The following is a 26170-nucleotide window of genomic DNA, read 5'->3' on the forward strand; positions in this document are numbered from 1 at the left end:
AGAGCAGACTGGGAGCCATAAAAATGGAGAAGTGGGGAATCAGTATTATTGGAAGGAATTTCTGAGTCGTGAATTTTGGTAGTTGGACATGGTTAGGCATTCCAGACAGGTGGCGACTGAAGAGTCCCTTGAGCTGTACTCTCAGATGCGGCAGAGTAGTAGTGAAAAACAGTGTTGAAAAACTGGGATCAGACTGTAGAGAAACCTTTAAAAACTACCCTGAGGAGTATGAGGTTTGTTTTGAGAACAGTGGTGAAAAATTTGAAGTTTTTGAGGAGGGCATTATAGTCCCTGGAATACAGGAGGAACTAGAAGTAGGCAACAGCTCTTCTGGGACAGGGAAATGGACTAGGGCTGAATTAGGATATTGGCAGTGGGAATGGAAATCTTAAAGCTCCTTGGGAAAATGGAAGCCAGAGATGCACGTCCAGGTGAACTGAAGATTTTGCTGTCCTCAACTGAAATAGGAAGAGCACACAAGAATGTTTGCAAAAGGAAATGATGAGCTTACCTTGGATTGCTGTGGGGTATTTAGACCCCGTCGCAGAGCAGGCCAGTGCAGGGGTACAAGGCTTTAGCACGCGGAGACTATAGTCTGTGTGGAGTATGAAGATTTTGAGGAGGCTACAGAGATGTGCATGAATGGAACTAAGGACAGATACAGGAGTGCTGTGTATCCTCAGTCCACAGCATTCAGTTCTTTCCTTGCTTGTAGTGTTTTCATTTTTACCTTCTCCCCCTCTTCTTCCGTTCCAAAAGGCATTATGTGAAGTGGTACAAAGCTCTTGATAAGAATTGCAAAGAGAGAGGTGTGCTCTATGTTTTGAAATTTCGATAATGGGCATATACTCTTGGTTTTACTAGTCTGGCCATTTTTCACGGTTGTGTGGGTAAGGGGCAGGAGCGGAGGGGGACGAACCCTTACTTAATGATAGAGGCAGTGTTGATGCCCCCTGCGCAGCCTTAAGTAAGAACGAGAATCACTGAGTGGTGGTGGAGCAGGGAACAGAGCGGTCAGCTGCACCTAGGTAAAGGTGAGGACACATTCCAGAGCCCTCTCCTACATAGTTTCCATTGCTAAGTCTCAGTTTATTACATCACACCTAATAATCAGAGGCTTAGACTATAGAAGAAACTTTCATTAACAGAACAGTTGAATTCTGGCAGGCTGCAGCAGTCCGATAGCTTTTTAAAGTTTATTTTTGAGAGAGAATCCCAAGCAGGGTCTGCACTGACAAGACAGCCCTGACCCCACCAACCATGAGATAGTGACCTGAGTCAAAAGCAAGAGCCAGGTGCTTAGCTGCCTGAGTCGCCAGGCAGCCTGGTAGGATAGCTTTTTAAATCAAACCCACCGGTACTTACATATGCCGTCCAAAACCCATTTACCATTTTGTCTGACGTAGTGATACTCTGAAAGAGACTGACTGGGACCCCAGAACATTTTCTTTATATTGCTACTTCTCCGCTTTTCTTCCACTACTTGCCCTATGTGCTATATTGGCTTTTCTTCAGTTTCCATGTTACTTATGTGCTGCTTCGTCTTGCCTTTTGTTAAGAATGTGCTTGTAGTACATTTCTGGATCAGTCCTGTTACGGACTGTAATAGGCATCAGGAACTAAACACATGGTTTCAACAAATATGAAGCATTAAATCTTTGAAAGGGGGGAAACCATTTTTTTCCACTCTGGCTACGTGTTCATAGGTGTTGTGTATAATTAAGCTTTACTAAGCAATCCCTTGCCATGTACCTGATTGCTTATAAAAAGAGCTCTAAGCTTACAAGGATGGGCAGAATTTATATGTTAAGTTTTTATCAGTCTTTTTTAACAGAAATTTGATTTCCAATTAAAGAAGGGAGGTTAACATTCTTGAATTTCTTTAGGCTCTGAAGAAGGCTGATAAGCAAATTTTAGAGCCCCTGATGACTCTTGAGGTTGCAGTCAATAGAGATTACCTCAGCCCTGTCCTGGCAGACCTGGCACAAAGAAGAGGGACCATTCAGGAAATCCAGACTCGTCAGGAAAATAAAATTATTATTGGATTTGTTCCTCTAGCAGAAATTATGGTAGGTACTTAGTGACTAAAAAGAATACTGGGGATATTTATGCTGAACGAAAGTATAGACAATCAGGACTTTGATTTAGAGGATGCAGTGTAAGTTTGTCCTGTTAAAGTGTCTGGATTTAAACTGTTATGGAAATCTAGAGGATTACCACAAGTTGGTGGGGTCATTTCCATTCTCCACACTTCTCTTCCCAAATGCTGAGACTGGGCAATACATCTTATATATACTTACACTATTCACTTAACCTGCTCTCCACATTATTTCTGTCCAGTATTTCCTGACAAAATGGTTACAATGGGAAGTCATGTGAGTCTCATTATCACCTTACTGATAAAAATGGAGGCTTAAATGTGATAACTAACTTAAATTACTAACTTAAATTATTTTGATTGATTAGGGTTATTCAACTGTGCTTCGAACACTAACATCGGGCTCAGCTACATTTGCCTTAGAACTATCTAATTATCAAGCCATGAATCCTCAAGACCAAACTATACTGCTCAGCCGGCGAAGTGGCTTGACCCAAGTGCTTTGAAAACTCCAGAGCCCCTACCTACTGCTTTTTCAGTAAGAATAATTTTTATTGCTTTTCAACTGACACTGGTACTGGAGTTGCCCATTCTACTTCGTAAAATGAGTCTTCTACATGTTAATATATATGTTCATTATATATGTAATTAGACAGAGGTCCCATTTTTAAAAAGATACATATTTTATTTAAAATGGTATACCAAATCTTAATTTCCATGATTTCAAAATCAAGTTGATTGATTGTGGCTTTGTCCTCTCCTATTTTCTTCTTCGTTTAGGCTCATTTTTATGTTTTGTACTCCTGGTTACAATATCCAGTAAAAAGCGGTTCTGCAGCTATTCCCCGTCTACAGAACAAAGTGTGAATTAGAGAGGTGTTTGTTATTAGATTGATACAGAGCATCTCACATCCAAGTTCTTTAATGTTGAGTGAGTGTCAACATTAGTTGAGGGAGCTGGAGGACCTGAAGCTGGCTTGGTGCTTGAACTCACAAATTATGAGACTAAGCATCTGACTTCACCTCAGGTCATAACCAACTGAGCCACCCCGGCAGCCCTTAAAGAAAAAAGTTCAAATAGTCTTTTCTCCTTATGGGCACAATTCTGTTTCATACAAAAATCAATTCCCACTTCCTAATTAAATCACTATTTGTTAGGTTCTATTCTAGAAAACAAAATCACCCTGGCTGTGGTAGCATCCTAACTTTGAAAACACCGTACCTGACCATCCTACAGCGGTGAACTGTCAGTCTGTTGTAGGCACTCTCTATACCTCTGATGTCTGCCGGACTCCAGAGTCTTTCACCAATGGCACTTGCCCGAGGCCTGGAAGTTAAACCACATGTCCAGCAAAGCAGTTTAAATTTATGTTCTCTGAGATGTCTACTGCTTCCCTACTTAGGTAGAGAAGGAAAAATGAGGCACTTTAAATTCCATACCATAATCTTGGAGTGAGGTTAGTTGCATCCACATATTCTCCCCACAGACAAGCTTCTCCACCAATGACGAGTTTTTTCTGTTCTTGAGAACCTGCATTGAAATCATTGAATGAGTTGCAGCTCCAAGCTTTGACAGGCACTAACTGGTTTGTCACACCACGTTTATATAGGGCAACATTTTGGTCCCCTGGTCAGTTCATGGCTTGGGCACACAAAGAGGTAGGAAACTTTATTCCCACAGTGCTTGTTAGCATATGTCTATAAATTGGTATCTTCAATACTAGCGCACCATTTATTTTGGTTTTGTGCAAACTTACTTGGGTTCAAGAACCATTTTTCCCTTGGTTGCTTATGAATAGTGTGCCAGGGAATGCAAGCTGGAATACTAGTGACAACTGCTCAACTTCTGCCTTCAATATCTACCTCGTGGTAGTAAAAAAAAAAAAAAAAATAAGTACCCAATTGAAGTTACTTTATTGTCAGCTCCTAGTAGACCTACATACAGATTCGAAACTTTTTTTAATGCTACCTTTTTCTTGAAGGAAATTTTATAAATGGGATAAGGAAGGGGGTCTGAGAGCCTAAATCTCCACCCCTCTATTCCTCCTACCACCCCCTTCCCTAAGAATACCTAACATCTCAGGACCTGAAGACTGCACAGCCTGAAATACAGGAAACTAGAGCACAGCCTTCCTTAACACTCGGAGATCAAACGTAAAAAAACCTACTTTTGAAGTTCTTTTACTCAGAGAAGGATATGGTTTCTTTCACAACCTTTAATGTATTAGCGGCCCTTTTTTTCCTTTTCAAGTAAACAATATCCAGGATCAAACATAAATGTGAGGATAGTGAGTAGGTAATATTTGGATGAACTGACCAAAGTAATGACTGATGATAGGTACTTTACTCACCATCAAAATTAAGAGGGTCTACGTTATAGTAATTTCTCCAGTCTTGTCCATAACTAATCCAATCTAAGTACCAAGGAGCAGAAAGGATCACAGGGAAGCCAGCTGCTGTGACTTCACGTAGTTCCTCACGATATGCTTGATTTTTCCATACTTGAACAACTGTGCCTGGCAGAAGCTATTAAAGTTGCAATATGTATTGATTAGGGCCAACAATTACAGATGAAATTAAAATAACTTTCTAAGCTTCTTATGGCCCTACTTATAGGGCCTTAAAATTAGATGTGTCAAAAACCTTGGGGCACCTGGGTGGCTCAGTTGGTTAAGGGTCCAACTCTTGGTTTTGGCTCAGGTTAGCTTGTGGCTTTGTGAGTTCGAGCCCCAAGTCAGGCTCTGTGCTGACTGTGCGTAGCCAGCTTAGGATTCTCACCAAAAAAAAAGTTTCATCAACCTTAAGGTTGTATATTTAACTTCTGCCTATATATGACCCTTTATAGGTATAACCCACTAAGGCTTTACTCCCCTTTGTCCCACACTACCATTATTCTTACTTTGGATCTGTGTAAGCCTTCTGGAAAGGTAATGGTAGTAGCTGGATTTGAAATTCTCCGTTACCCAAAGGAAAATAGAAAGTATATATTGACAGTATTACTTAAAACTACCTTCATAGCAATAAAGATACATCTGTTTTTGTTTGTTCTACCCTTGTTTTCATTTTTCATCTTTACCCAACATGGGGCTCAGTCTCAATGAATCATGAGAGCATGACCTGGGCCAAAATCAAGACTTGGATGATCAACCACCTGTGCCACTCAGGCACCCCATATTCTGCCCTTGTAAAAAACAAACAAACCAAAAAAACCCCAAACTGCCTGTACTTCAGTTTGTGACAAATAATGAAATGGTGGGAGGATGATGGTGGAGAGATGAAAAGGAGGCACTAGTCTTGGTCTACAGCTATTGCCTAATAAAAGTTTAAACTAAGAGGTAAGGTAATTTTCCTTCGAAGATGTTAAAATAGTCTCTCATATTACCAGAATCACATGCAGACTTCATACTTCTCACCTTCACGTGATCATCAAAAACCTCTTGCCAGACTATGGATCGCTTCTTTATAGTTGAAACAATATCTAAAAGCCTACCATTGGGAGGAAAAATTATTTCAGATCACAAGCTGATATATATTTAAAGCCTGCCTGGTTTCTATGAAGGACTACCATGTTGAGAGGTGCCTTTCGGCTTTATAGCAGAACCTGCTCAAGGTGGATGGCGACCCAGTGTGGTTCCTTCTTTCCAACACATGGCTCGGGACATCACACAGCAGAGGGGTTTAAAAGTCATCTGCTGAATGAAAGTGCTAAGTACATCTCCAAGTGGGGAAGACATAGCGGCTCATAGGGTAGTGTACAAATTGTCATCTCTGGTCACTTCGTGAGTGTCTTAAACGATAAAATTGCTGACCATTTACAAATATTTGCTGGTCTTTAGACAATGCCAGGCATTCTGCAGGAATCTGGGCTTGTTTCATATAAGAGTTGGCAAACTACAGCCCACAGGCTGTTTTTGAATGGCTCCTAAGCTAAGAATGGTTTTCACACTTGTAAATACTGTTTTAAAACAAGAATACTGTGCAACCATAGGGCCCATGAAGCCTAAAATGTTTACTGTCTGCCCGTTTAAATTTTCTTCACTTTAAATATAAACAGCCATACATGTGGCTCTGCTATCATACCTCACATCGCAGATAAAAAGTAAAAGAACCCTCCTACAGTCGACCAAAGGGATTAGATTTCATGGGCAAACCAGGGCTTTGAACTGAATTCTTTGAACAGATGACTGATGTTGAAATAATGTAAAAGCCTTAGTCATCAGATCGTTGATTTAAAGAAAGCAGTGGATATTGCTTCTTTCTTGATTTTTCACTTTGTCCAACAAGGTATATACAGTATCTACACTTTGACAAGGGGTGAAGAGAAAATAGAAAGACAATACTAACTAGCTTAAAACTTTTACAAAAATCATAGGTGAAATAAAAATAGGGAAAGGCTTAGAAGTAACTTACTTTTGAAGATAGAAAGATTCTAGTATTCTAAAGTCTTTGCCAAAGCCCTTCTGCTTCATGAAATCCTGGATTTCTGGATTCGACTCCCTTCAACAAAAACAATGATTAAAACTACATTAAAAGTCTGGTAAACCCAATGTATTTAAAGTAGCACAGATCTCTAACTTCATCTTTGCAGATTTAAAATTATGAAAGTCTGTAGACAGAAAATAAACCTAAAAGCTATATTATGAGTTATCCAAGTTTTCCATTAAAATAATTTTTTCCAGAAGCTAGTTACTTGTGAAAATAGCTTTCCCTACCTCTTTCCTCCAACTAAGGCTATTTACAAAGAGGATTTTTAAAAAAATGTTTATTTTGACGGCCGGGGGCGGGGGGAGGCAGAGAGAGGGAAAGAGAATCCTAAGCAGGCTCCATGCTGTCAGCTCAGAACCCAACACAGGGCTCAATCCCATGAATCATGAGATAAGCCAAAACTAGGAGCCAGATATCAATGGACTGAGCCACCCAGGCACCCCCACAAAGAGGATTTTATTTGAAAAAATTTGCCACACTTAGTCACTGCCCTTTCACTAAATGTTCTTGTTCACTGTAGTCTCCTTTTAGTCTCCACTATCTTTCACATCTTGAGTCTCCTTCCTAAAAGCTTTTACTGTCAAGTTATGTTGCTAACGTGAAACCTAGCAAGCAGAGATTCCCAAATATTCCCTTTTCACAGGGAGACCTCTAATATCTACTTCAAATGCAACGGTTTAAAAAGTAAGGCTTTTAAAGAATTGTCTTACCAACATTTAAATTCCACTTCATCTCCTCCCAAGTGAATGAAGTCATCTGGAAACACCATATTAACTTCTTTGAAAAACTGAAACAGGAAGCTATAAGTTGAATTCAGAATAGGGTTTATAGGTCCAAAGGTCCCAGACTGCTTACGTTCATTGTAACATGGAGTGAGGAGGTCTTTCTGACCTGGAAGAAGAAGTGTTTTAATCACAAAGACATGGCTTTGCATGTGATTATACTACTCTATTTTGTTGAAGCTGTAAGAGAATTTATACAAAAAAAGATACCCTTATGAGCAATTGTTTCTTGAATCCTATCCCCTGTACTTCTGTTTCCCTTTCCTCACCCTATTTTGTCCATTTCAGGTATCTCGTTTATTTGTAACTCCCAAATCTTCACTCACCCAAGCCCTTTTCCTGAGTTTCAATCCATATTTCAAATTCCCCACTCAACACAATTAGATATCCCAGCTGCATGTCAAACACCGTCTAACAAAAGCCAGATTCTCGGTTCTGTAAGCTCCTTCAGTAGCTGCTACTGAGTATGTATTCTGGTAAGCATTTACCATCTTCCTCCTCTTTAATTTTTCCCTCTTTTCTCGGGGTTGATCAGTTGCCAAGCTCCAGGGGGAATAGATCCAGAATGTCTCTCAGTTCTGTACATTATTTTCCATCTCCATTGTCACCATTCTGGTCTAGGACTTCATCTCCTTCCCCTTCCAGTCGACCACTTCCTCATATAGGTTTTGCTGAAATGTGGTTCCCATCATGTGATGACTTTTCTTTTACTGGTTTCCATGAGTTCTGATGGAGCCCACATTCCTCACCCAAGGCCCTCCACATTGTACTTCAGCAGACTGACTTCTCAATATTCTCCATATACCCTAATAATACTGAACAATTGTAAATGCTAGGTGCTGTTACATATTTAACCGTCAAAAAATTATAGTTATTACATTTTAGAGATGGGGAAACTGAGGATAAGACATTCTACAACTTGGTCACTCAGTTTATAAAAGGCAGAAGCAGGACTCAAACCCAGGTAGTGTCACTCCAGACTCCGTTCTTAACCACCCTATAGTGCTTCCTACTCTTGGCTGCATTACATTCCAACTAATGCCTTTCCTCATGTTGTTCCCTCTGTCAGAAACATGAATATATTCTTTGATCTCTCAAAAACATTTTAAGTGTTATCTCAACCAGGAAACTTTCTTAAACTCAACATGTTTTACCTCTAATTTTTCCTTTAGCATTTTTTTTTTCACACTTTGGGCAGTGACTTGCCCACCATAGACACACAATACTTAACTGAATTCCATTTGTCAGTAATGCCACCCTTGTGTAAACCACAAGGTATTAAGAACAAAATGAACAGGGGCACCTAGGTGGCTCAGTCAGTTAAGCATCCAACTCCTGATTTCAGCTCAGGTCATGGTCTCATGGTTTCTGAGTCTGAGCCACAACTCAGGCTCTGCTGAAAGCACAGAGCCTGCTTGGGATTCTCTTACTCTCTCTGCCCACCACCCCCAGCTCTGGCTCAAAAAAAATAAACATAAAAAAAAAAATGAACAAACATTAAGAGATGCAGGACTTCAGATACTCAGTCTTTGCAACTTAAAAATGACACTCCTTACCTTTTCCCCAAGACTGTGTATGTCCAGGGCTGTCAAATTCTGGTATGACTCGAATCCCTCGTAATCGGGCATATTCAATCACTGCATGGACATCATTCGGTGTATATACATGAGACAGAGAATAGCTGCCCTGTAAAGCCATATTTATTAAAATGTATGAAATGATTTGTCCAGGATACTGTTAAGGGTTCAGTTTGCATAGTGCTAGCAGACAGGTATTTTTTTCTAGTATAACAGTGTACTAAATAGTCCAATGTGGTGGTGGAGGACTCATTTATTTGTTATTTTTCTTTAACCCCCACATTCATTCATTCATTTGCAAGTAAGCTCTGTGTCCAACATGGAGCTTGAACTCACTACCTCAAGATCAAGAGCTGCATGTTCTATGGACTGAGCCAGCCAGGCAACCCTGGTGGACTCATTTAAATTATTTTATTACCATATCTTGTCAGCTCTCGGCACACTGTGGGTTAATTACAGATTTACTAATAGAACTATCTCTTCTAGTTCCCCTTGGTTCAGGGACATCTACCCTCATGCTCAGGGAACATACAACAAAGTACAAATAAAATGTCTGACTCCAAAGTCAAACTTGTGAAAACTCTGGTTACACTCCCCTGGTCAGTTTTAGAATAAAAGTTCACACACTATTACAAAACTGAGCTGTTGCCTTTCAAAGTCATTTTAATTACTATCAGTTTTAAAAATTCTACCAGACATATATTCTGATAAGTGATTTGATTTTTTTTTTCTTTAAGATTACCCTCAATCCTTCTGTAGGTCACTTGAAAAATCAATATGGGTTAGCTTCTGCACAGCCAAGGAAACAACCCAGAAAATTAATAGGCAACCAACGGAATGGGAAAAGATAGTTGCAAATGACATATCAGATAAAGGGTTAATATCCAGAATATATAAGGAACTCATCAAACTACACGCCCGAAACACAAACAACCCAGTGAAGAAATGGGCAGAAGATATGAACAGACACTTCTCCAAAGAGGACATCCAGATGGCCAACAGACACATGAAACGATGCTCAGCATCCCTCCTCATCAGGGAAATACAAATCAAAACCACACTGAGATACCACCTCACGCCAGTCAGAGTGGCTAAAATGAGCAAATCAGAGAACTCTAGATGCTGGCGAGGATGTGGAGAAACGGGCACCCTCCTACACTGTTGGTGGGAATGTAAACTGGTACAGCCCATCTGGAAAACAGTGTGGAGGTTCCTCAGGAAACTAACAATAGAACTCCCCTAGGACCCAGCAATAGCACTGCTAGGAATTTACCCAAGGGATACAGAAATGCTGAGGCATAGGAGCACATGTACCCCAATGTTCATAGCAGCACTCTCCACAATAGCTAAAACATGGAAAGAGCCTAAGTGTCCATCAACAGATGAATGGATCAAGAAGATGTGGTTTATCTATACCATGGAATACTACATGGCAATGAGAAACAATGAAATCTGGCCATGTGTAGCAACATGGATGGACCTTGAGGGTGTTATGCTGAGCGAAATAAGTCAGGCAGAGAAGGACAAATATCATATGTTTGCACGTATAGGAGGATTAGGAGGAACTTGACGGAGGAACAAGGGGGAGAAGAAGGGTGGAAATGGTGGGGGAAAGGGAGAGAGGCAAACCATGAGAGACTCTTGAATGCTGACAAAAACTGAGGACTGATGGATGTGGGGGGAGGGGGGGATGGGCATGGAGGAGGACACTTGTGGGGATGAGCACTGAGTGTTATGTGGAAACTAATTTGACAATAAACTATTAAAAAAAAAAAGAAAAATCAATATGGGTTATAACTAAAAGTCTATTGAAGGTATTAGTGTAAAGCATATTTTGCAAGTAATAAATTACATATAAATTATAAGCTATGTCTAAATTTATAAATATAAATGCTCAACTCCAAAAAGTCCTGTCTCACCCCCCCAATCAAATTTATATCTAATCAAGATCAGTTCTAACTACTCATAGTAAAAATAGGACAGAAAAACATTAATTGACGGTATGAGAACACGATCAGCAAACCCCAGACTTTGGGAACTAGACAAATGATTTAGTTTAACAAAAATAACAGATTACAAAAAAAATAGGTGGGTGCGGTAGATACCTATAGACCAAAGATAATTAATGGACATACTAACTGACCACAGTGTATGAAACTCATTTGCATGCCATTGCAAACAGGATTTTGTTCATTAAAAAAAGGTAAAATACTTGGGGAAATACAATGATTGGCTAGTTGGATTATTGTTAACTTTTCAGCTGCAATAATATATTATGGGCTTGAGGGTTTTTTTTTTTTCCTTAAAAGACCTTTTTACAAATGTGATATGGTGTCTGGGATTTTCTTCAAAATATGGTAGGAAGGGAGGGTGAGGGTAAGTGATACAAGATTGGCCAAGTTCTGGTTACTGAAGCTGGGTGACAAGGACATAGAAATCATTCTTCTACTTCTGTACACGTGTGAAATTTTCTGTAATAGAAAATAAAGCAAAAGCAAACAAAAACAGAGGGGTGCCACTAACGTTTCAACCTATACTACATCATAACGCTGGAGAGAGCATGGGAACTGTGGATAGAGAACGTTTAGAGTCCTGTTTTTTCCCCGTCCTAACTGCAACTTTGGACAGGGATGTCAGTTACTCTCTCTGTATTACAGGGGGATTAAACGAGATGACACAGGCTCACTCCCACCTCCACTGGTTTTTAACACAATTAATTTGAACACAGACAGCCATTATTTTCTAAGAAGCTCTCATCTCTAAAAAATCTATGTACTTTTCAGAGAACAAAAAGTATTTATAGTATTCAATAACAATTCCACATTATGTGATAAAAATACTTAACCTTTTATTATGAACGCTTCAGATCTCCTATATTCTTTTAAAATTTTCAAATGTTATTTACATAACTACTATACATTAGTTAGATTTATAACTTAGCCATTATAAAAAGTTTTATAGACCTAAATCACTAAGCCAGAGCCTATTAAAGAAGTTTTAAAATCATAAATATGTAAGTTTTATACTTTAATTCCATCCATAAGAAGAAACATTTAAGCTAAAAAGTTCTAATGAAACCATACAAACATTTTTGAAGACAGACTACAATAATATGAATTACTCACTTTGTTGCTTAACTCAGGAAAAGTGACGCTCTGGTAAGGGAAAGACTGGTCGTCAACTACATGCCAGTGGAGAACATTAAATTTATTAAAAGCCATGGCATCCTGCAAGCAAACATGTGAAAAAGTTATGTACCACGGATATAATACATACACAATCCAATTATCTACATTCAAGCTTGTCTCCAATGTGTCTGCTTCCGTTTAGGAACTCCTGGGTGGCTCAGTCAGTTAAGTGTCCAACTTCAGCTCAGGTCATGATCTCACAGTTTGTGAGCTTGAGCCCTAAATTGGGCTCTCTGCGGTCAGCACAGAGCCTGCTTCAGATTCTCTGTCTCCCTTTCTGTCTGCCCTTCCCCTTGCTCACTATCTCTCAAAAACATAAAAAAAAAATTATTTTTCAGGGGTGCCTGGTGGCTCAGTTGGTTAGGCATCCAATTCTTCATTTCAGCTCAGGTCATGATCTCATGATTCGTGAGTTAAAGTCTCGCATTGGGCTCTGCACTGACAGCGTAGAGCCTGCTTGGGATTCTCTCTCCCTGCTCCTCCCACATGCTTTATCTCAAAAATAAATAAATTTTTTTTTAATGTTTTATTTCTAGGAGAGAGAGAGTAAGCGTGAGCAGGGGAGGGTCAGAGAGAGAGAGAGTCACAGACTGAAACAGGCTCCAGGCTCCAAGCTGGCAGTCAGCACAGAGCCAGACGCGGGGTCTGAACCCACAAACCGTGAGATCATGACCTAAGAGAAAGTCGGACGCTTAACTGACTAAGCCACCCAGGCACCCCCCAAAAAAATAAATTTTTAAAAATAAATTGCAGGGCGCCTGGGTGGCTCAGTCAGTTAAGCGGTCAACTTTGGCTCAGGTCATGATCTCATGGTTCATGAGTTCAAGCCCCGCATCAGGCTCTGTGCTGACAGCTCAGAACCTGGAGCCCGTTTTGGATTCTGTGTCTCCCTCTCTCTCTGCCCCTCCATCGGTCACATTCTGTCTCTCTCCTTCAAAAACAAACACAAAAAAAATTTTTTAAAATAAATTTCTTCTTCACCAAAGAAGGAGAAAGAAGTGTAAATTATCTTATATGGCATGTTACTTTTTAAAAGCTTATTCGGCATTTGTATTTATTCTAAACAGGTAGCTCTAATTTTGTTCTAGGAAAAGGTAGTCATCTTACGAATTCCAACATATTTAGGCATTGGCTTAGAATGGAAAAATGTTCATTTTGGGGAACAGAGCAGGGGGAAAAATGGAGTATTTAAGTATTCCACAGAAAAAGTATTTACAGACCTAATCACAATTCTGACATTTGAGTGCTATCCCTTCATTAGAAATGAAAGAAACTTGGTAAAAACGTAAAATTCTCAGAAGTTTTTGGAAAAGTTGTTATCAATTTTATGGGTGTTCTGGAGGAGTAAATAATATTCTTTATGTAAAATATAAACAGACTATTTGAAAAAGATAAAGAATAGTAAAAGGGTGAGATTTGTTTGCCCTACCAGATAATTAAAACTTAAAGCCTCTCTTCTCCATTAGGACTGAAAGGATTTGCTAATGCACATGGGAAATAGCTTAACTACAAGGCAATTATGCCAAAAAGTAAAAGCTTTTTAGCGGAAAATGGCAAGATTTTTACCATTAGAGGAGGGAGTGCCTCAATAAAGGCCAGGGGCTTGCAGCCTTTTTTCATGAAAGGCCAGACAGTGAGGACCTTGGTTCTGTGAGCCACATGCTTCTGTCACAGCTGATCCTGCAGTTGTAGAGCAAGATCAAGTGTAAACAAGCGATGTGGCTGTACTCCGGGAAAACTTCACTAGCAGAAACAGAATCAAACTGGATCTGGCCCTTGGGCTCTAGTTTGCCAGCCCCAGATACAGATAAGATACAGAATGAGATAAAAACGTGGAGGTCAGGTAGAAGGTACAGTAGAAAGATCCCAAGTACACCTTGTCCCACTGACACACCAACATAATAGTTACATGTGGACAACGAACACTGAAGACTGGCAGAACAGACCTTCCATGGTTACTCAGAGCGAAGGCCGCGCTGCAACAGACGGATGGAGATATGGTTGGGAACCAAACCCCCGGTGAGACTCACCACAATCAGGTGGGACATCAGATGCCCGGAGACCTGAGAGCCCACACCAGGCACCCCAGATATTGGGGACTTGGACTGGGAAGTCGAGTCTCCTTAACATCTGGCTTTGAAAACCAGTGGGACTTTAAAAATCAATGCGCCTACCTCCAAGAGCCAGAGGGCAACAGGAAACGAAGTCTCTGCCCCAAACATGATAAAAAACCACCCACACGAGCCCAGAAGCTACGGTTTGAAAAATGCCTGGGGTATCCTAAAGGAGATTTATTTGCTAATCTCAGAACACACACTGGAAGGGCAGGGACCTTGAGGAGACTTCTCTAAGAATGAAAGTGGTGGCAGACATTCATGTCTCTTCTCCGCAAGCCTACGCAGCTGAACACTGTCTTGCTATCACCACATGCCCTGCCTCAAAGTGACTCCTGCCCCACGGAGAGGAGGAGAACCCCACATACCAACATGCCTGCAGACCCAGCTGCTGAGTCTTGTAGCTGGCTTCTCAAGAGAAACTCCTGCCAGGAGGTGCTCCCACAACTGCAGCAGACTGGCCAATTCCAGACGCGTCTGACTGCTGCCCCCCAACCCCCAGCCCACAGTGGACTCAGGCCCTTCAACAGTGCAGGGACCAAACCCTGCCTGCGCGCTGTACTCAGAGCAGCCACGTGGGTCATGACAGTCAAATGGGCTAAAGGCAAACAGCTCTACCACAACATAAGGCACATGCAACCTACACAAGCGCCTTCCCTGAACACCTGATTCTAGTGACCAGGAATACAGTGCTACAGGGCACCAAAAGACCCCTTCTACACAAGGTCACTACTTTCAAGACCAAGAGACACATCAGACCTCCATAGAAACAGAGAAAAAATGAGAAGAGAGGAACGTCCCAAACGGAAAGGATGAAAAATCACACCAAGAGTTCAGTGAAACAAAGAAAAGCAATATACGTGATACAGAATCGGAAGTAATGGTCATACCTGAAACTAATGTTACACTATACTTAACCTCCTGGAATTTAAATAAACAAAGTAACAGTTATAAAGGTACTCAGACTTGAGAGTGGATAAACTTAGAATGTCAACAAAGAGAAAATATTAATGTAAGAAAAGATAAAGAATTTAGTAACTAAAATTAAAAAACACTAGAAAAAACAGGTTAGAGGGTGCAAAAGAGTAGATCAGAAATCTACAAGACAGTAAAGGAAAGCAACCAAGAAAATCAGCAAAAAGAAAAAAATTATAAAATGAGAATAGCTTAAGGGGACCCAGAGATGACATTAGGTGTAGTAACATTTGCATTAGAGGAATCCCAGGAGGAGAGAGAGAGAAGGGAGTAGAAAAGTTATCTGAATAAATAATACCTGAAAACTTAGTTAATCTGGGGGAGTAAAGATTCAGAAAAGGAGTTTCTCAGGCAAACAAAAGTTAAAGGAGCTCACTACCATTAAAGTGGCCTTAAAAGAAATGTTAAAGGGAATACTTTAAGTGGAAGTTAAGGCCATAAATAGAAGATAATTATGAAAGGAAAAAAATTCTGAGGCAAAAGCAAATATATAATAAAAGTAGATTAGTCACTTATAAAGCCAGTATGGAGGTTTAAATATAACAGATGTAAAATCCTATCTGCAAAAATCAGTGAAAGGATATACACACAGAAAAGAAGTTACGTAAGACATCATATACATAAAATACAGAGGGGGGATTAAAATTTAGTGCTTTTAGAATGTTTGAACATAAGCAACCACCAACTTAACAGACTGCTGTACACTTATTTATGAGCCTATTTATGAACCTAATGGTAACCACAAATCAAAAACCTGTAATAGACACATAAAAAATAGAAAAGAATCCAACCATAACACCAAAGAAAGGCATTCAAACCACAAAGAGGGCAAATAAAGGAACAGAGAAGGAAAAAACAACCATAAAAGAATGAACAAAGTGGCAATACCTACATACCTATCTATAATTACTTTAAATGTAAAATGACTACATGCTCTAATCAAAAGACACAGGATGACTAAATGGAAACAAAACAAAACGACCCACTTATATGCTGTCTACAAGAGCCTCACTTTACACCTAAAAAAAACGTACAGACTGAAAATGAAGAGCTGGAAAAACACACCATACAAATGGAAGCAAAATAGATTAAAAATCTAAATGGGAGACCTGAAACCATAAAACTGTTAGAAGAAAACTTAGGCAGTAATCTCTTTGTGACCTGCCTTAAAAACATTTTACTGGATAGGTCTCCTTGGGCAAGGGCAACAAAAACAAAACAAAAAAAACCCTTTTGCACAGTGAAGGAAACTGTCCACAAAATAAAAAGGCAACCTACTGAATGGTAGAAGATATTTGCAAATAATATACCCAGGACATTTTAATATCCAAGTACATAAAAACTTATACAAGACCAAAAAACCCCAGTATGATACCATTAAAAATAAGGAGAGAACCTGAAGAGATATTTTTCAAAAGAAGATATACAGATGGCAGACAGATACATGAAAATGTGCTCAGCATCACTCATCATCAGAGAAATGCACATCAAAACCATAATGAGTTATATCCCTACACTTGTAAGAATGGCTAAAATAAAAAAGACAAGAAATAACAAGTGCTCGATATGGAGAATGTGAAGAAAAAGAAACCCTTGTTCACTGTTACTGGTAATGTAAATTGGTGCAGTCACTGTGGAGTATGGAGGTTCCTTGAAAAATTAAAAATAGAATTACCGTACGATCTAGTAGTTCCAGGAGTGGTTATTTCACCAAAGAAAACAAAAACATCAATTTGAACATATGTATGTGCTCCTATGTTTGCTGTAGCATTTATTTACAATAGCCAAGCTGTGAAAGTACCCAAGTGTCCACTGAAAGATGAGTGGACAAAGAAAATGTGTGTGTGTATGAATGTGTATGTACACACACATTCATTCACACACACACACACACACGCAGTGGAATATGAGCCACAAAAAGAACTAGATCCTGAGTTTATTTTTTGTGTATGGTGTAAGACAGTGATCCGATTCCATTTTTTGCATGTAGCTGTACAGCTGTCCCAGCACTGTTGGAAGACTGTCTCTTCCCCATTGTACATTCCTGCCTTCTGCCTTCTTTGCTGTAGATTAACTGACCTATTTCTGGGCTCTCTCTTCTGGTCCTTGGATTTGTGTGTCTGTTTTTGTGCCATTACTACACTTTTGTGATCACGGCAGCTTTGTATTCTATCTTAAAATCTGGGATTTTGATATTCTCAGATTCTTTTTTCAAGATTGTTTTGGCTTTTCAGGGTCTTTTGTGGTTCCACACAAATTATAGGATTATTTGTTGTAGTTCTGAGAAAAATGCTTTGGGTATTTTGATAGGGATTGAAATGAATCTGTAAATTGCTTTGGACAGTATGGACATTTTAACTGTATTAATTCTTAGAATCCATGAGACTGAAGTATCTTTCCATTTGTTTGTGTTGGCTTCAGTTTCCTTCATCAACATTTTATAGTTTTCAGAATACAAGTCTTTCACCTCCTTGGTTAAGTTTATTTCAGGTATTTTAACTCTTTGATGCTATTGTAAGAGGATTGTTTTTTTCTCTTTCTGCTGTTTCATTATTAGTGTACAGAAATGCAATAGATTTCTGTACATTAACTTTCTATACTAAAACTTAACTGAACTTATTGGTTTCTGGTGGAGTCTTTAGGGTTTTGTGTATAGAGTAGGATGTCTTATGCAAATTGTGACAGTTTTACTTCTTCCTTACTGATGTGGATGCCTTTTACTTATTGTCCAAGTGATGCAGCTGGGACTTCTGGTCCTATACTGAATACAAGTGGTGAGAGTGGACATCCTTGTCTTGTTCCTGATCTTAGAGGAAAGTCCTGACAAGTGTGCAAATTTAAGAGTGCTTATTCTACAGTACTGTTGGTCATAAGTTACCCTAGATGATCATCAGCATGAGAATAGTTACATTCACATCATGATATATAAAACAGAATGTTCAACTGTTTAAACAACAGTACAGACCTTACCTATTCTTTCATGCAAAGATGTCCATAACATGTTTTTTAAGGTAGCAAAAGTGCAATTCCATTTAAGTTTTTTCAAAAGTCATGTCATGGGTGTTAAATATGCATTTTTAAGGGCAAGATCAGATAAATGGGACACAGAAACTTATGTCAACCTTTGGTAAATGGAATGATGGGATTACCACCTATTTTATGTATATCTATGTTCAAATTTTTTTTTTACACTAAGCATTTATTTCTTTCCTAAGAGTGACAATAATGTCTTTTGGAGAATAAAATTCAGTAATATAAATGTAAAAATCTCTTTTTAATAATATGGTGTATTCCAAGGCGATCAAGTAAAGATATAGAAACACATGGGGACAAACCTCCCTACCCCTACACACTGATGATAGTGGAGATGAAACAATAAAAAGTAGAGAGGAGAAAATAGTTACCATCAACCTCATCCCCAACTCCCCCCATCTGAAGTCCATTTCCCTGGCAGCTTCTAGCCAACTTTCTATGACTTACTTTAAAGTAAGTGCAGGTTCCATCATTAAGGGACACTAACTTTTTTCAGCTGAAGAAATATACTTTCCAAGAGACGGAAAGAAGAAACCTCAGTGCTTCAGTATATGACAGACAATTCCCCTTTTCCAACCTATCCAAGAGTGTATATAAGCCATGTTGTTGTTTGTTTGTTTGTTTTTTAATTTTTTACATTTATTTATTTTTGAGAGACAGAGTGTGAGCAGGGGAGGGGCAGAGAGAGATGGAGACACAGAATCTGAAACAGGCTCCAGGCTCTGTGCTGATAGCTCAGAGCCTGATGTGGGGCTTGAACCCACAAACCCGTGAGATCATGACCTGAGCTGATGTCCGGTGCTTAACTGACTGAGCCACCCAGGTGCCCCTGTAAATAACCCATGTTAAGTAACACCATAAAAGTACACATTTTTGGAACAGAAAGCAGAAAAAATAATCATAATAATAATCACCTACCAGAGTTTTAAGAATAGTCTTAACTGACAGAAAGTGTCTGGCTGTATCAATTAAAATTCCTCTATGTGGAAACCTTGGAGAATCAATAATGTTGGATTCATTGACGGTGAACTACAAAACAAAATTGTGATTTATTTTTAGAATACTCTCTTGACTTGAACTCAGTGAAGACTGCATCTATGCAAGTATTAGATAAAAGATTAATTTAGAACAAAGAAAGTAAAATTTACGTTTACCAGAGAAGATAAAAATTTGGAGAGAAAACGTTCAAGAAGCCATAAACAGCTAAAAACTTTACATTTTTTTTATAGTAAAAGGGATAGCCAACAATTTAGTAACATATAATAATCATACTTACAGTCCCATAAGAATCTTGATAAATTAACTGGCTAAAGGTCTCTAAACCTAGGGAGAGTAAATTTATAATTTACTGCATTAATTTATATAACATATTGAGTCAATAAAAGTTGTTTTATCCAAACGGAGACCCATAACCAGATAAGGCAAATAAAACTAAATATATTACCTCTATACCCTCTATCATCTTTTCTAGATCAAAGCTCAGTTTTTAAAAACTCTCTATTGCCATCGAATTAAAATGTTTTACTTCACTGTACCCATACCCTAGGTTTTGTTGGAATGATAAACTTAAAAATGAATAGTGATTTAATAACAACAAAATATTACTTAGTATATAGTACTGTAAAAAAGAATTTCTATGCTAAAATATAGTCACTTTAAAAGATACATATACTTGGGGTGCCTGGGTGGCTCAGTTGGTTAAGCATTCGACTTCAGGTCAGGTCATGATCTTGTGGATTTCATGGGTCGGGCTCCACACTGGGCTCTCTGCTGTCAGGGCGGAGCCCACTTTAGATCCTCTGTCTCCCTTTCTCTGCCCCTTCCCCACGCATGCACACCCTCTCTCAGAAATAATAAACAAACATTAAAACAAAGTATTAGAAGGTATATAAACTTAACAGAGTGAGGGAAAAGGATCAAAAACACCATGAAAGTATAAATAAGAGCCCAACTTAAAACTCAAAAATGTTTTACTCATAGCTACAAAGAGTATCTCCTGAACATTTTTCACTCAAGTGGATTGTTTCCTTAATACACTCTATTATAGGCCGTTCTTCTGATTGCCCTTGACTTTACTATTTTCTTTTTTAAATATTTTTAAGCAATCTCTACACCTAACATTGTGCTTTAACCCACAACCCTGAGATCACTCCACTGACTGACCCAGCCAGGTGCCCCAACTTTACCATAATTCATCATTCTAGCTGACAAGTATAAAGCCAGGGAAAATTTTAACCTAAGAATAGTTCAACGTCAGAAACGAATCAGGAGGGGCGCCTGGGTGGCTTAGTCGGTTAAGCGTCCGACTTTCGCTTAGGTCATGATCTCGCGGTTTATGGGTTTGAGCCCCGCATCGGGCTCTGTGCTGACTGCCAGCTCAGAGCCTGGANCGAATCAGGAGACATAACTGATACCACAGAAATAATAAGGCTAAGCGACTACTATGAACAATTATAGGCCAACAAATTAAACAACGTAAGGATTTTTACTATCCATTTCTGCTAACAAATGGATAAAATCCTAGAAATATACATCGTACAAAAACTGAATCTGAAAGAAAAAGAAAAACTGAAAAGACTGCTTACTAACAAAGAGAGTAAATCATTAATCCAAAACCTCTTGACAAAGTCCAGGACCGGGCTTCAAAAGTGAATTCTACCAAACATTTTAAGAATTAACACAAATTCTTCTCACACTTTTCCAAAAAAACAAAAGCAAAAGAGGAGGCAACACTTCCAAACTAATTTTCCAGGGCCAACATTACCCTGATACCAAAACCAGGTAAGAAAAAGAAAATTACTTGCCAATATCCCTGATGAACATCAATACAGAAATCCTCAAGAAAATAGTTAACAGACTGAATTCAATAATACATAAAAAGAATCCTACGCCATGATCAAATGGAATTAATTCCAGAAATGCAGGGATGGTTCAACATCGGCAAATCAATGTGATATTTCATAGTAACAAAATGAGGGACAAAATCATAAGATCTTTATTTATTTTTTTTTTTTTTAAATGTTTTATTTATTTCTAGGAGAGAGAGAGAGACAGCGTGAGCAAGGGAGGGTCAGAGTGAGAGGGAGTCACAGACTGAAACAGGCTCCAGGCTCTGAGCTGGCAGTCAGCACAGAGCCCGACGCGGGGCTCGAACCCACGAACCGCGAGATCATGACCTAAGCAAAAGTCGGACGCTTAACCGACTAAGCCACCCAGGCGCCCCATAAGATCTTTAATAGATGCAGAAAAAGCACTTGGCAAAATTCAGTATCTACTTATGATAAACACTCCAAACAAAGTGGGCACAGAGGTAACGTACCTCAACATAATAAAGGCCGTCTGTGATAAGCCCACAACTAACCTCTGACTCAATGATGCAAAGATCAGGAACAAGACAAGGATGCTCACTCTCACCACTTTTATTCAACGTAGTATTAGAAGAGCTAGTCAGAGCAACTAAGCAAGAAAGGAAATAATAAAAGGCATCCAAATCAGAAATGAAGAAGTAAAATGGTCACTATGTGCAGGTGACGTGATGTTGTATGTAGAAAACCTTAAGATTCCACAAAAAAACCTGTTAGAATTAATCCATGAATTCAGTAAAGTTGAAGGATAATCAACATACAAAAAAACTGTTTTTCTCTATTATCAGAAAGAGAAATTAAGAAAACGATCTTCTTTACAATTGTATCAGAAAGAGTAAAATATGTAGGAATAGATTTAACCAAGACCTCTACCCTGAAAATTCTAAGACACTGATGAAACTGAAGACACAAATGAATGCAAAGATATTCCATGCTCATGGACTAGAAGAATACTATTAAAATACCCGTATCACCCGGGGTGCCTGGGTGGCTGAGTCGGTTAAGCGTCCGACTTTCGCTTAGGTCATGATCTCGCGGTTCGTGGGTTCGAGCCCCGCGTCGGGCTCTGTGCTGACTGCCAGCTCAGAGCCTGGAGCCTGTTTCAGAGTCTGTGACTCCCTCTCTCTCTGACCCTCCCCTGCTCACGCTGCCTCTCTCTTTCCTAGAAATAAATTAAAAAAAAAAATACCCATATCACCCAAAGCATTGTACATATTCAGTTCAATCCCTATCAAACCTCTAATGGCATTTTTCACAGAAATACAACAAACAATCCTAAAATCTGTATGGGACCATAAAAGACCTCAAATCACCAAAGCAACTTTGAAAAAGAAGAATGAAGCTGGAGGTAACATAATCCGTGATTTTAAACCATGTGACAAAGCTACTGTCATCAAAATAGTATAGTACTGGCATACAATCAGACACACAGATCAACATAATGGAACAGAAAACCCAGAAATAAATCCATACATGCATGGTCAATTTACAACAAAAGAACCAAAAACATACAACGTAGAAAATACAGTCTTTTCAATAAAAAATGTTGGGAAAGCCACAGCCACGTGAAAAAGAACACAGGACCACTATCGTACACTATACACAAAAATTAGCTCAAAACTGATTAGAGGCTTGAATGTAAGACCTGAAACACTAAAACTACTAGAAGAAAACATAGGTGGTAAGGTCCTCGACATAGGTCTTCACAGTGACTTTTTGTATCTAACACCAAAAGCAAAAATAAACAAATGGGACTACACTTACTAAAAAACTTCCCCAAAAGACTAGAAACAAAATTAAAAGGCAGCCAACTCTGTGGCAGAAAGTATCTGCAAACTGTGTATCTGATAAGGAGTTAATATTCTAACTATAAGAAGAATTCTCATAACTCCATAGCAAAAAATACTCTAATTTAAAAATGGCTAGAGGATCTGAAAAGACATTTTTTTCAAAGAAGATATACAGATTTGACGTCAAGGGGTACATGAAAAGGAGCTTGCTCAACATCAGTCATCGTTAGGGAAATGCAAATTAAAACCACGAGATACCATCTCAAACCTGAAAGAAAAGTTATTAACAAAAAGACAAAAAGTGTTGGTGAGGAAGCAGAGAAAAGGGACCCCCTGTGCACTGTTGGTGGCAATATAAATTGGTGCAGTCCCTGTGGGAAATGGTACGGAGGTCCTTCCAAAAATTAATACAGGGGCACCTGTGTGGCAGTCGGTTAAGCAACCAACTCTTGATTTCAGCTAAGGTCACAACTGCAGGGTCTTGGGATCAAGGCCCACATCAGGCTCTGTGGCTGAGCCTGGAGCCTGTTAAGATTCTCATTCATTCATTCTCTCTCTCTCTCTCTCTCCTCCTCCCCACGCCAACCCCCGCCTGCTCCTGTCCCCGACCTGCTCTCTCAAATTAAGAAAAAAAATTAAAAGTTGAATTACATATGATCCAGTGATTCCACTTCTGGGTGTTTATCTGAAGAAAATGAAAAAAATAACTTGAAAAGATGTATGTGCCCCCATGTTCACTGCAGCATTATTTACAACAGCCAGGATAAGGAAACAGGCTATCCGCCTGTGGATGAGGAGATAAAGAACATGTGGTATTTATATCCAATGGAATATTATTTATCCATAGAAAGGAGGAAAATGCTGCCATTCTGACAACATGGATGGAACGTGACAACATTCTGCTCCTAAATAAGTCAAATGCCCTGTGATCTCATTTATATGTGGAATCTCAAAAAAAAAATCTCATAGAAAGGACAGATTAGTGGTTGCCAGAGGTGTGGAGTGGGAGTAGGCAAAATGAGTGAGGGGTCAAAAGGTACATTTTTCTCTTGTAAAATAAATAACTGGCTTCAGTTAATAGTACTGTGTTGCCTATGTGAAAGTTGATAAGAGAGTAAGCATCTAAGTTCTCATCACGAGAAAAAAAATGTTTATAATTAATTTATGTGGGGGGAGGTGAGGGACAGAGAAAGAGGGAGAGAGAGAATCCCAAACAAGCTCCATGATGTCTGCACAGGGCCTGATGCTGGGCTCGAACTCACTAATGAGATCATGACCTGAGCCAAAACTGAGTCAGATTTTTAACCAACTAGCCACCCAGGAACCCCAAGAAAAAAACATTCTGCAACTATGTTTGGTGACAGATATTAGCGAGACTTACTGTGGCGACTGTTTTGCAGTATATATAAATACTCAATCATTATAATGTATGTTTGAAACTAATAATTTTATATGTCAATTATACCTAAAAAAAAGAAAAGACAGGAAATAGAAAAGAAAAAAATTCAAAGTCATTTGTGCTGTATCTTCTCGCTCCCCACAAATACAGGCCCCAGCTGGGAAGAGGAACTTTGGAATTTTCTGTTAAGTGGCAATACACTCAATACACTTACTATTTAGAACATTACTTGGATCATCTGACGTTAAAGAGAAAATCAGTTTTTTCTTCTAATTTTTTTTTTAACGTTTATTTATTTTTGAGACTGTGACAGAGTGCAAGCAGGGGAGGTGCAGAGAGAGGGAGGCACAGAATGTGCAGCAGGCTCCAGGCTCCAAATTGTCAGCACAGAGGCTGACACAGGGCTCTAACCCATGAACCATGAGATCATGACCTGAGCAGAAGACGGGCAATCAACCAACTGAGCCCTCCAGGCAACCCGAGGAACTAGAGTCTAATCACTGAGTGTTCTCAAAAGTTATTTTATTTTGATGTGGATCACAGCAAGTTTTTCCCTAACAAACTTCATACAAGAAAGGCAGATCAAACTAAAAAGCTTAAAACCACTTTACATCATATATAAATGACCTAGATGACAATGATTACAGTTACATTTGTAGTAAATACCTATAAATATTTTCGTGTTCTATTTTGAAATAAGATTAAAACGGTATTAGTATTACATATAGGATCACAATGATTTTTTTTATTTCAGATAACAATCTGAATCAAAGCCAAGGCCACTTGTATTTTTAATTACTGTCACTTTGGTTAGCTCACATTGAAAAATGATTCTTTTTTAAAACCCTTCTATTTGCAAGTTAGTACAACACTATCTCCTCAAATCAGATGAAGTAAAAGAAGCTTCTGCACAGTAAAAGTCAATGTCCCAATACCCAAACTTTGAAATTCTGACTGGCTGAAATTCAGAAAAAGCTTTTAAGAAAGGTTTTCTCTCAACCTCTCTTGGTATGTGTACCTTTCACACTGTCCCTATCAACTGGGTTCTGTTCCTGACTCCACAGGAACTTAAAATGCGGGGAGGGCCCCCCCCTTTTCCCACCACTGTGGCACGTGTGGCTGACTGCTCCTTGCCATGTCTTCTCACAAGACTTTCCAGATCAAGTGATTCCTGGCCAAGAAACAAAAGCAGAATCACCCCATTCCCCAGTGAAAACTGGTAATAAAATCAGGAACAACTCTGAGGAGAGACACTGGGTAAGCATCACGCAGACTGTGTAAGGAATGTCACAAGAGATGGCACACATTGATGCTGTATCGAGGCCATCTAGCACTTCACCTTACCAAGTTCAAAACATCACCACTACATGGACTGACAGGAGAATATGTTTTATTGGGGAAATTATTTTTCTCTTTGTTCCTAGGCTTCCACGTTAGTAGGTTCAGTAATCTGAAACCTTTTGTGCGTAAATAAGTAAATTTTTTTAAGTCAAGGGAGAGAGATCCTTGCTACTGAAGGCAGCAAGAAACGACAGTGAAACAAAGTGAAACCAAATCCCCGACTCAGAGCAGGTTGAGCCATTTAAAGGTCTGTCAACACTACAGTCCCAAGGGCATGAATGACTTACACTCACGATTATAATAACCCTCATTTTTAAAAATGTCAAACGATCTTCCTTCTGTGCTCTAAGTGTATGTGTTTGACGGAAATATTTTGCAAACACTTGACGAAGCATCCATAAAGAGTCAAAGAAACCAAAATTTTGCCGTGCCTGATTTCCCAAAGCACCAAACAGAAATGTTTCTTTACAAGAAAAGAACTTACCTCGTAATACTCCCCAAACTCTGTTTTCCTTGAGGAAAGC

At 39.1% G+C, this 26170-nt stretch overlaps 2 protein-coding genes across 5 annotated transcripts in view; one reads left to right on the forward strand and one right to left on the reverse strand.

The window, feature by feature from the left end:
- Positions 1–10191, forward strand: part of GFM2 (GTP dependent ribosome recycling factor mitochondrial 2) — a 64342-nt gene extending 54151 nt beyond the window's left edge. For 2 of the 4 annotated variants that reach the window (XM_077759939.1, XM_077759942.1), the window contains 2 exons: positions 1887–2069; positions 2467–3992. In XM_077759939.1, the coding sequence (XP_077616065.1) occupies positions 1887–2069; positions 2467–2604 (321 nt within the window). In that variant the 3' untranslated portion in view covers positions 2605–3992. Of the gene's footprint in view, positions 1–1886; positions 2070–2466; positions 3993–5190; positions 5486–9679 lie in introns of those variants that run through there. The other 2 variants (XM_077759940.1, XM_077759941.1) reach the window with 2 other exon arrangements.
- On the reverse strand, positions 2763–26164 carry HEXB (hexosaminidase subunit beta). Its single transcript, XM_077759943.1, has 12 exons — positions 26131–26164; positions 19529–19575; positions 19171–19281; positions 12068–12169; positions 8922–9051; positions 7294–7474; positions 6509–6595; positions 5512–5584; positions 4450–4624; positions 3539–3629; positions 3321–3425; positions 2763–2947 (listed from the first exon to the last, which is right to left on the reverse strand). The coding sequence occupies exons 4-12, from the start codon at positions 12161–12163 to the stop codon at positions 2887–2889; spliced, it is 999 nt and encodes a 332-aa protein (XP_077616069.1). The 5' UTR covers positions 12164–12169; positions 19171–19281; positions 19529–19575; positions 26131–26164; the 3' UTR covers positions 2763–2886.
- Between the last annotated feature and the right edge of the window lie 6 nt (positions 26165–26170).

This window comes from Crocuta crocuta, unplaced genomic scaffold (assembly GCF_008692635.1).
Source record: "Crocuta crocuta isolate KB4526 unplaced genomic scaffold, BGI_CrCroc_1.0 scaffold162, whole genome shotgun sequence".
Classification (NCBI taxonomy): domain Eukaryota; kingdom Metazoa; phylum Chordata; class Mammalia; order Carnivora; family Hyaenidae; genus Crocuta; species Crocuta crocuta.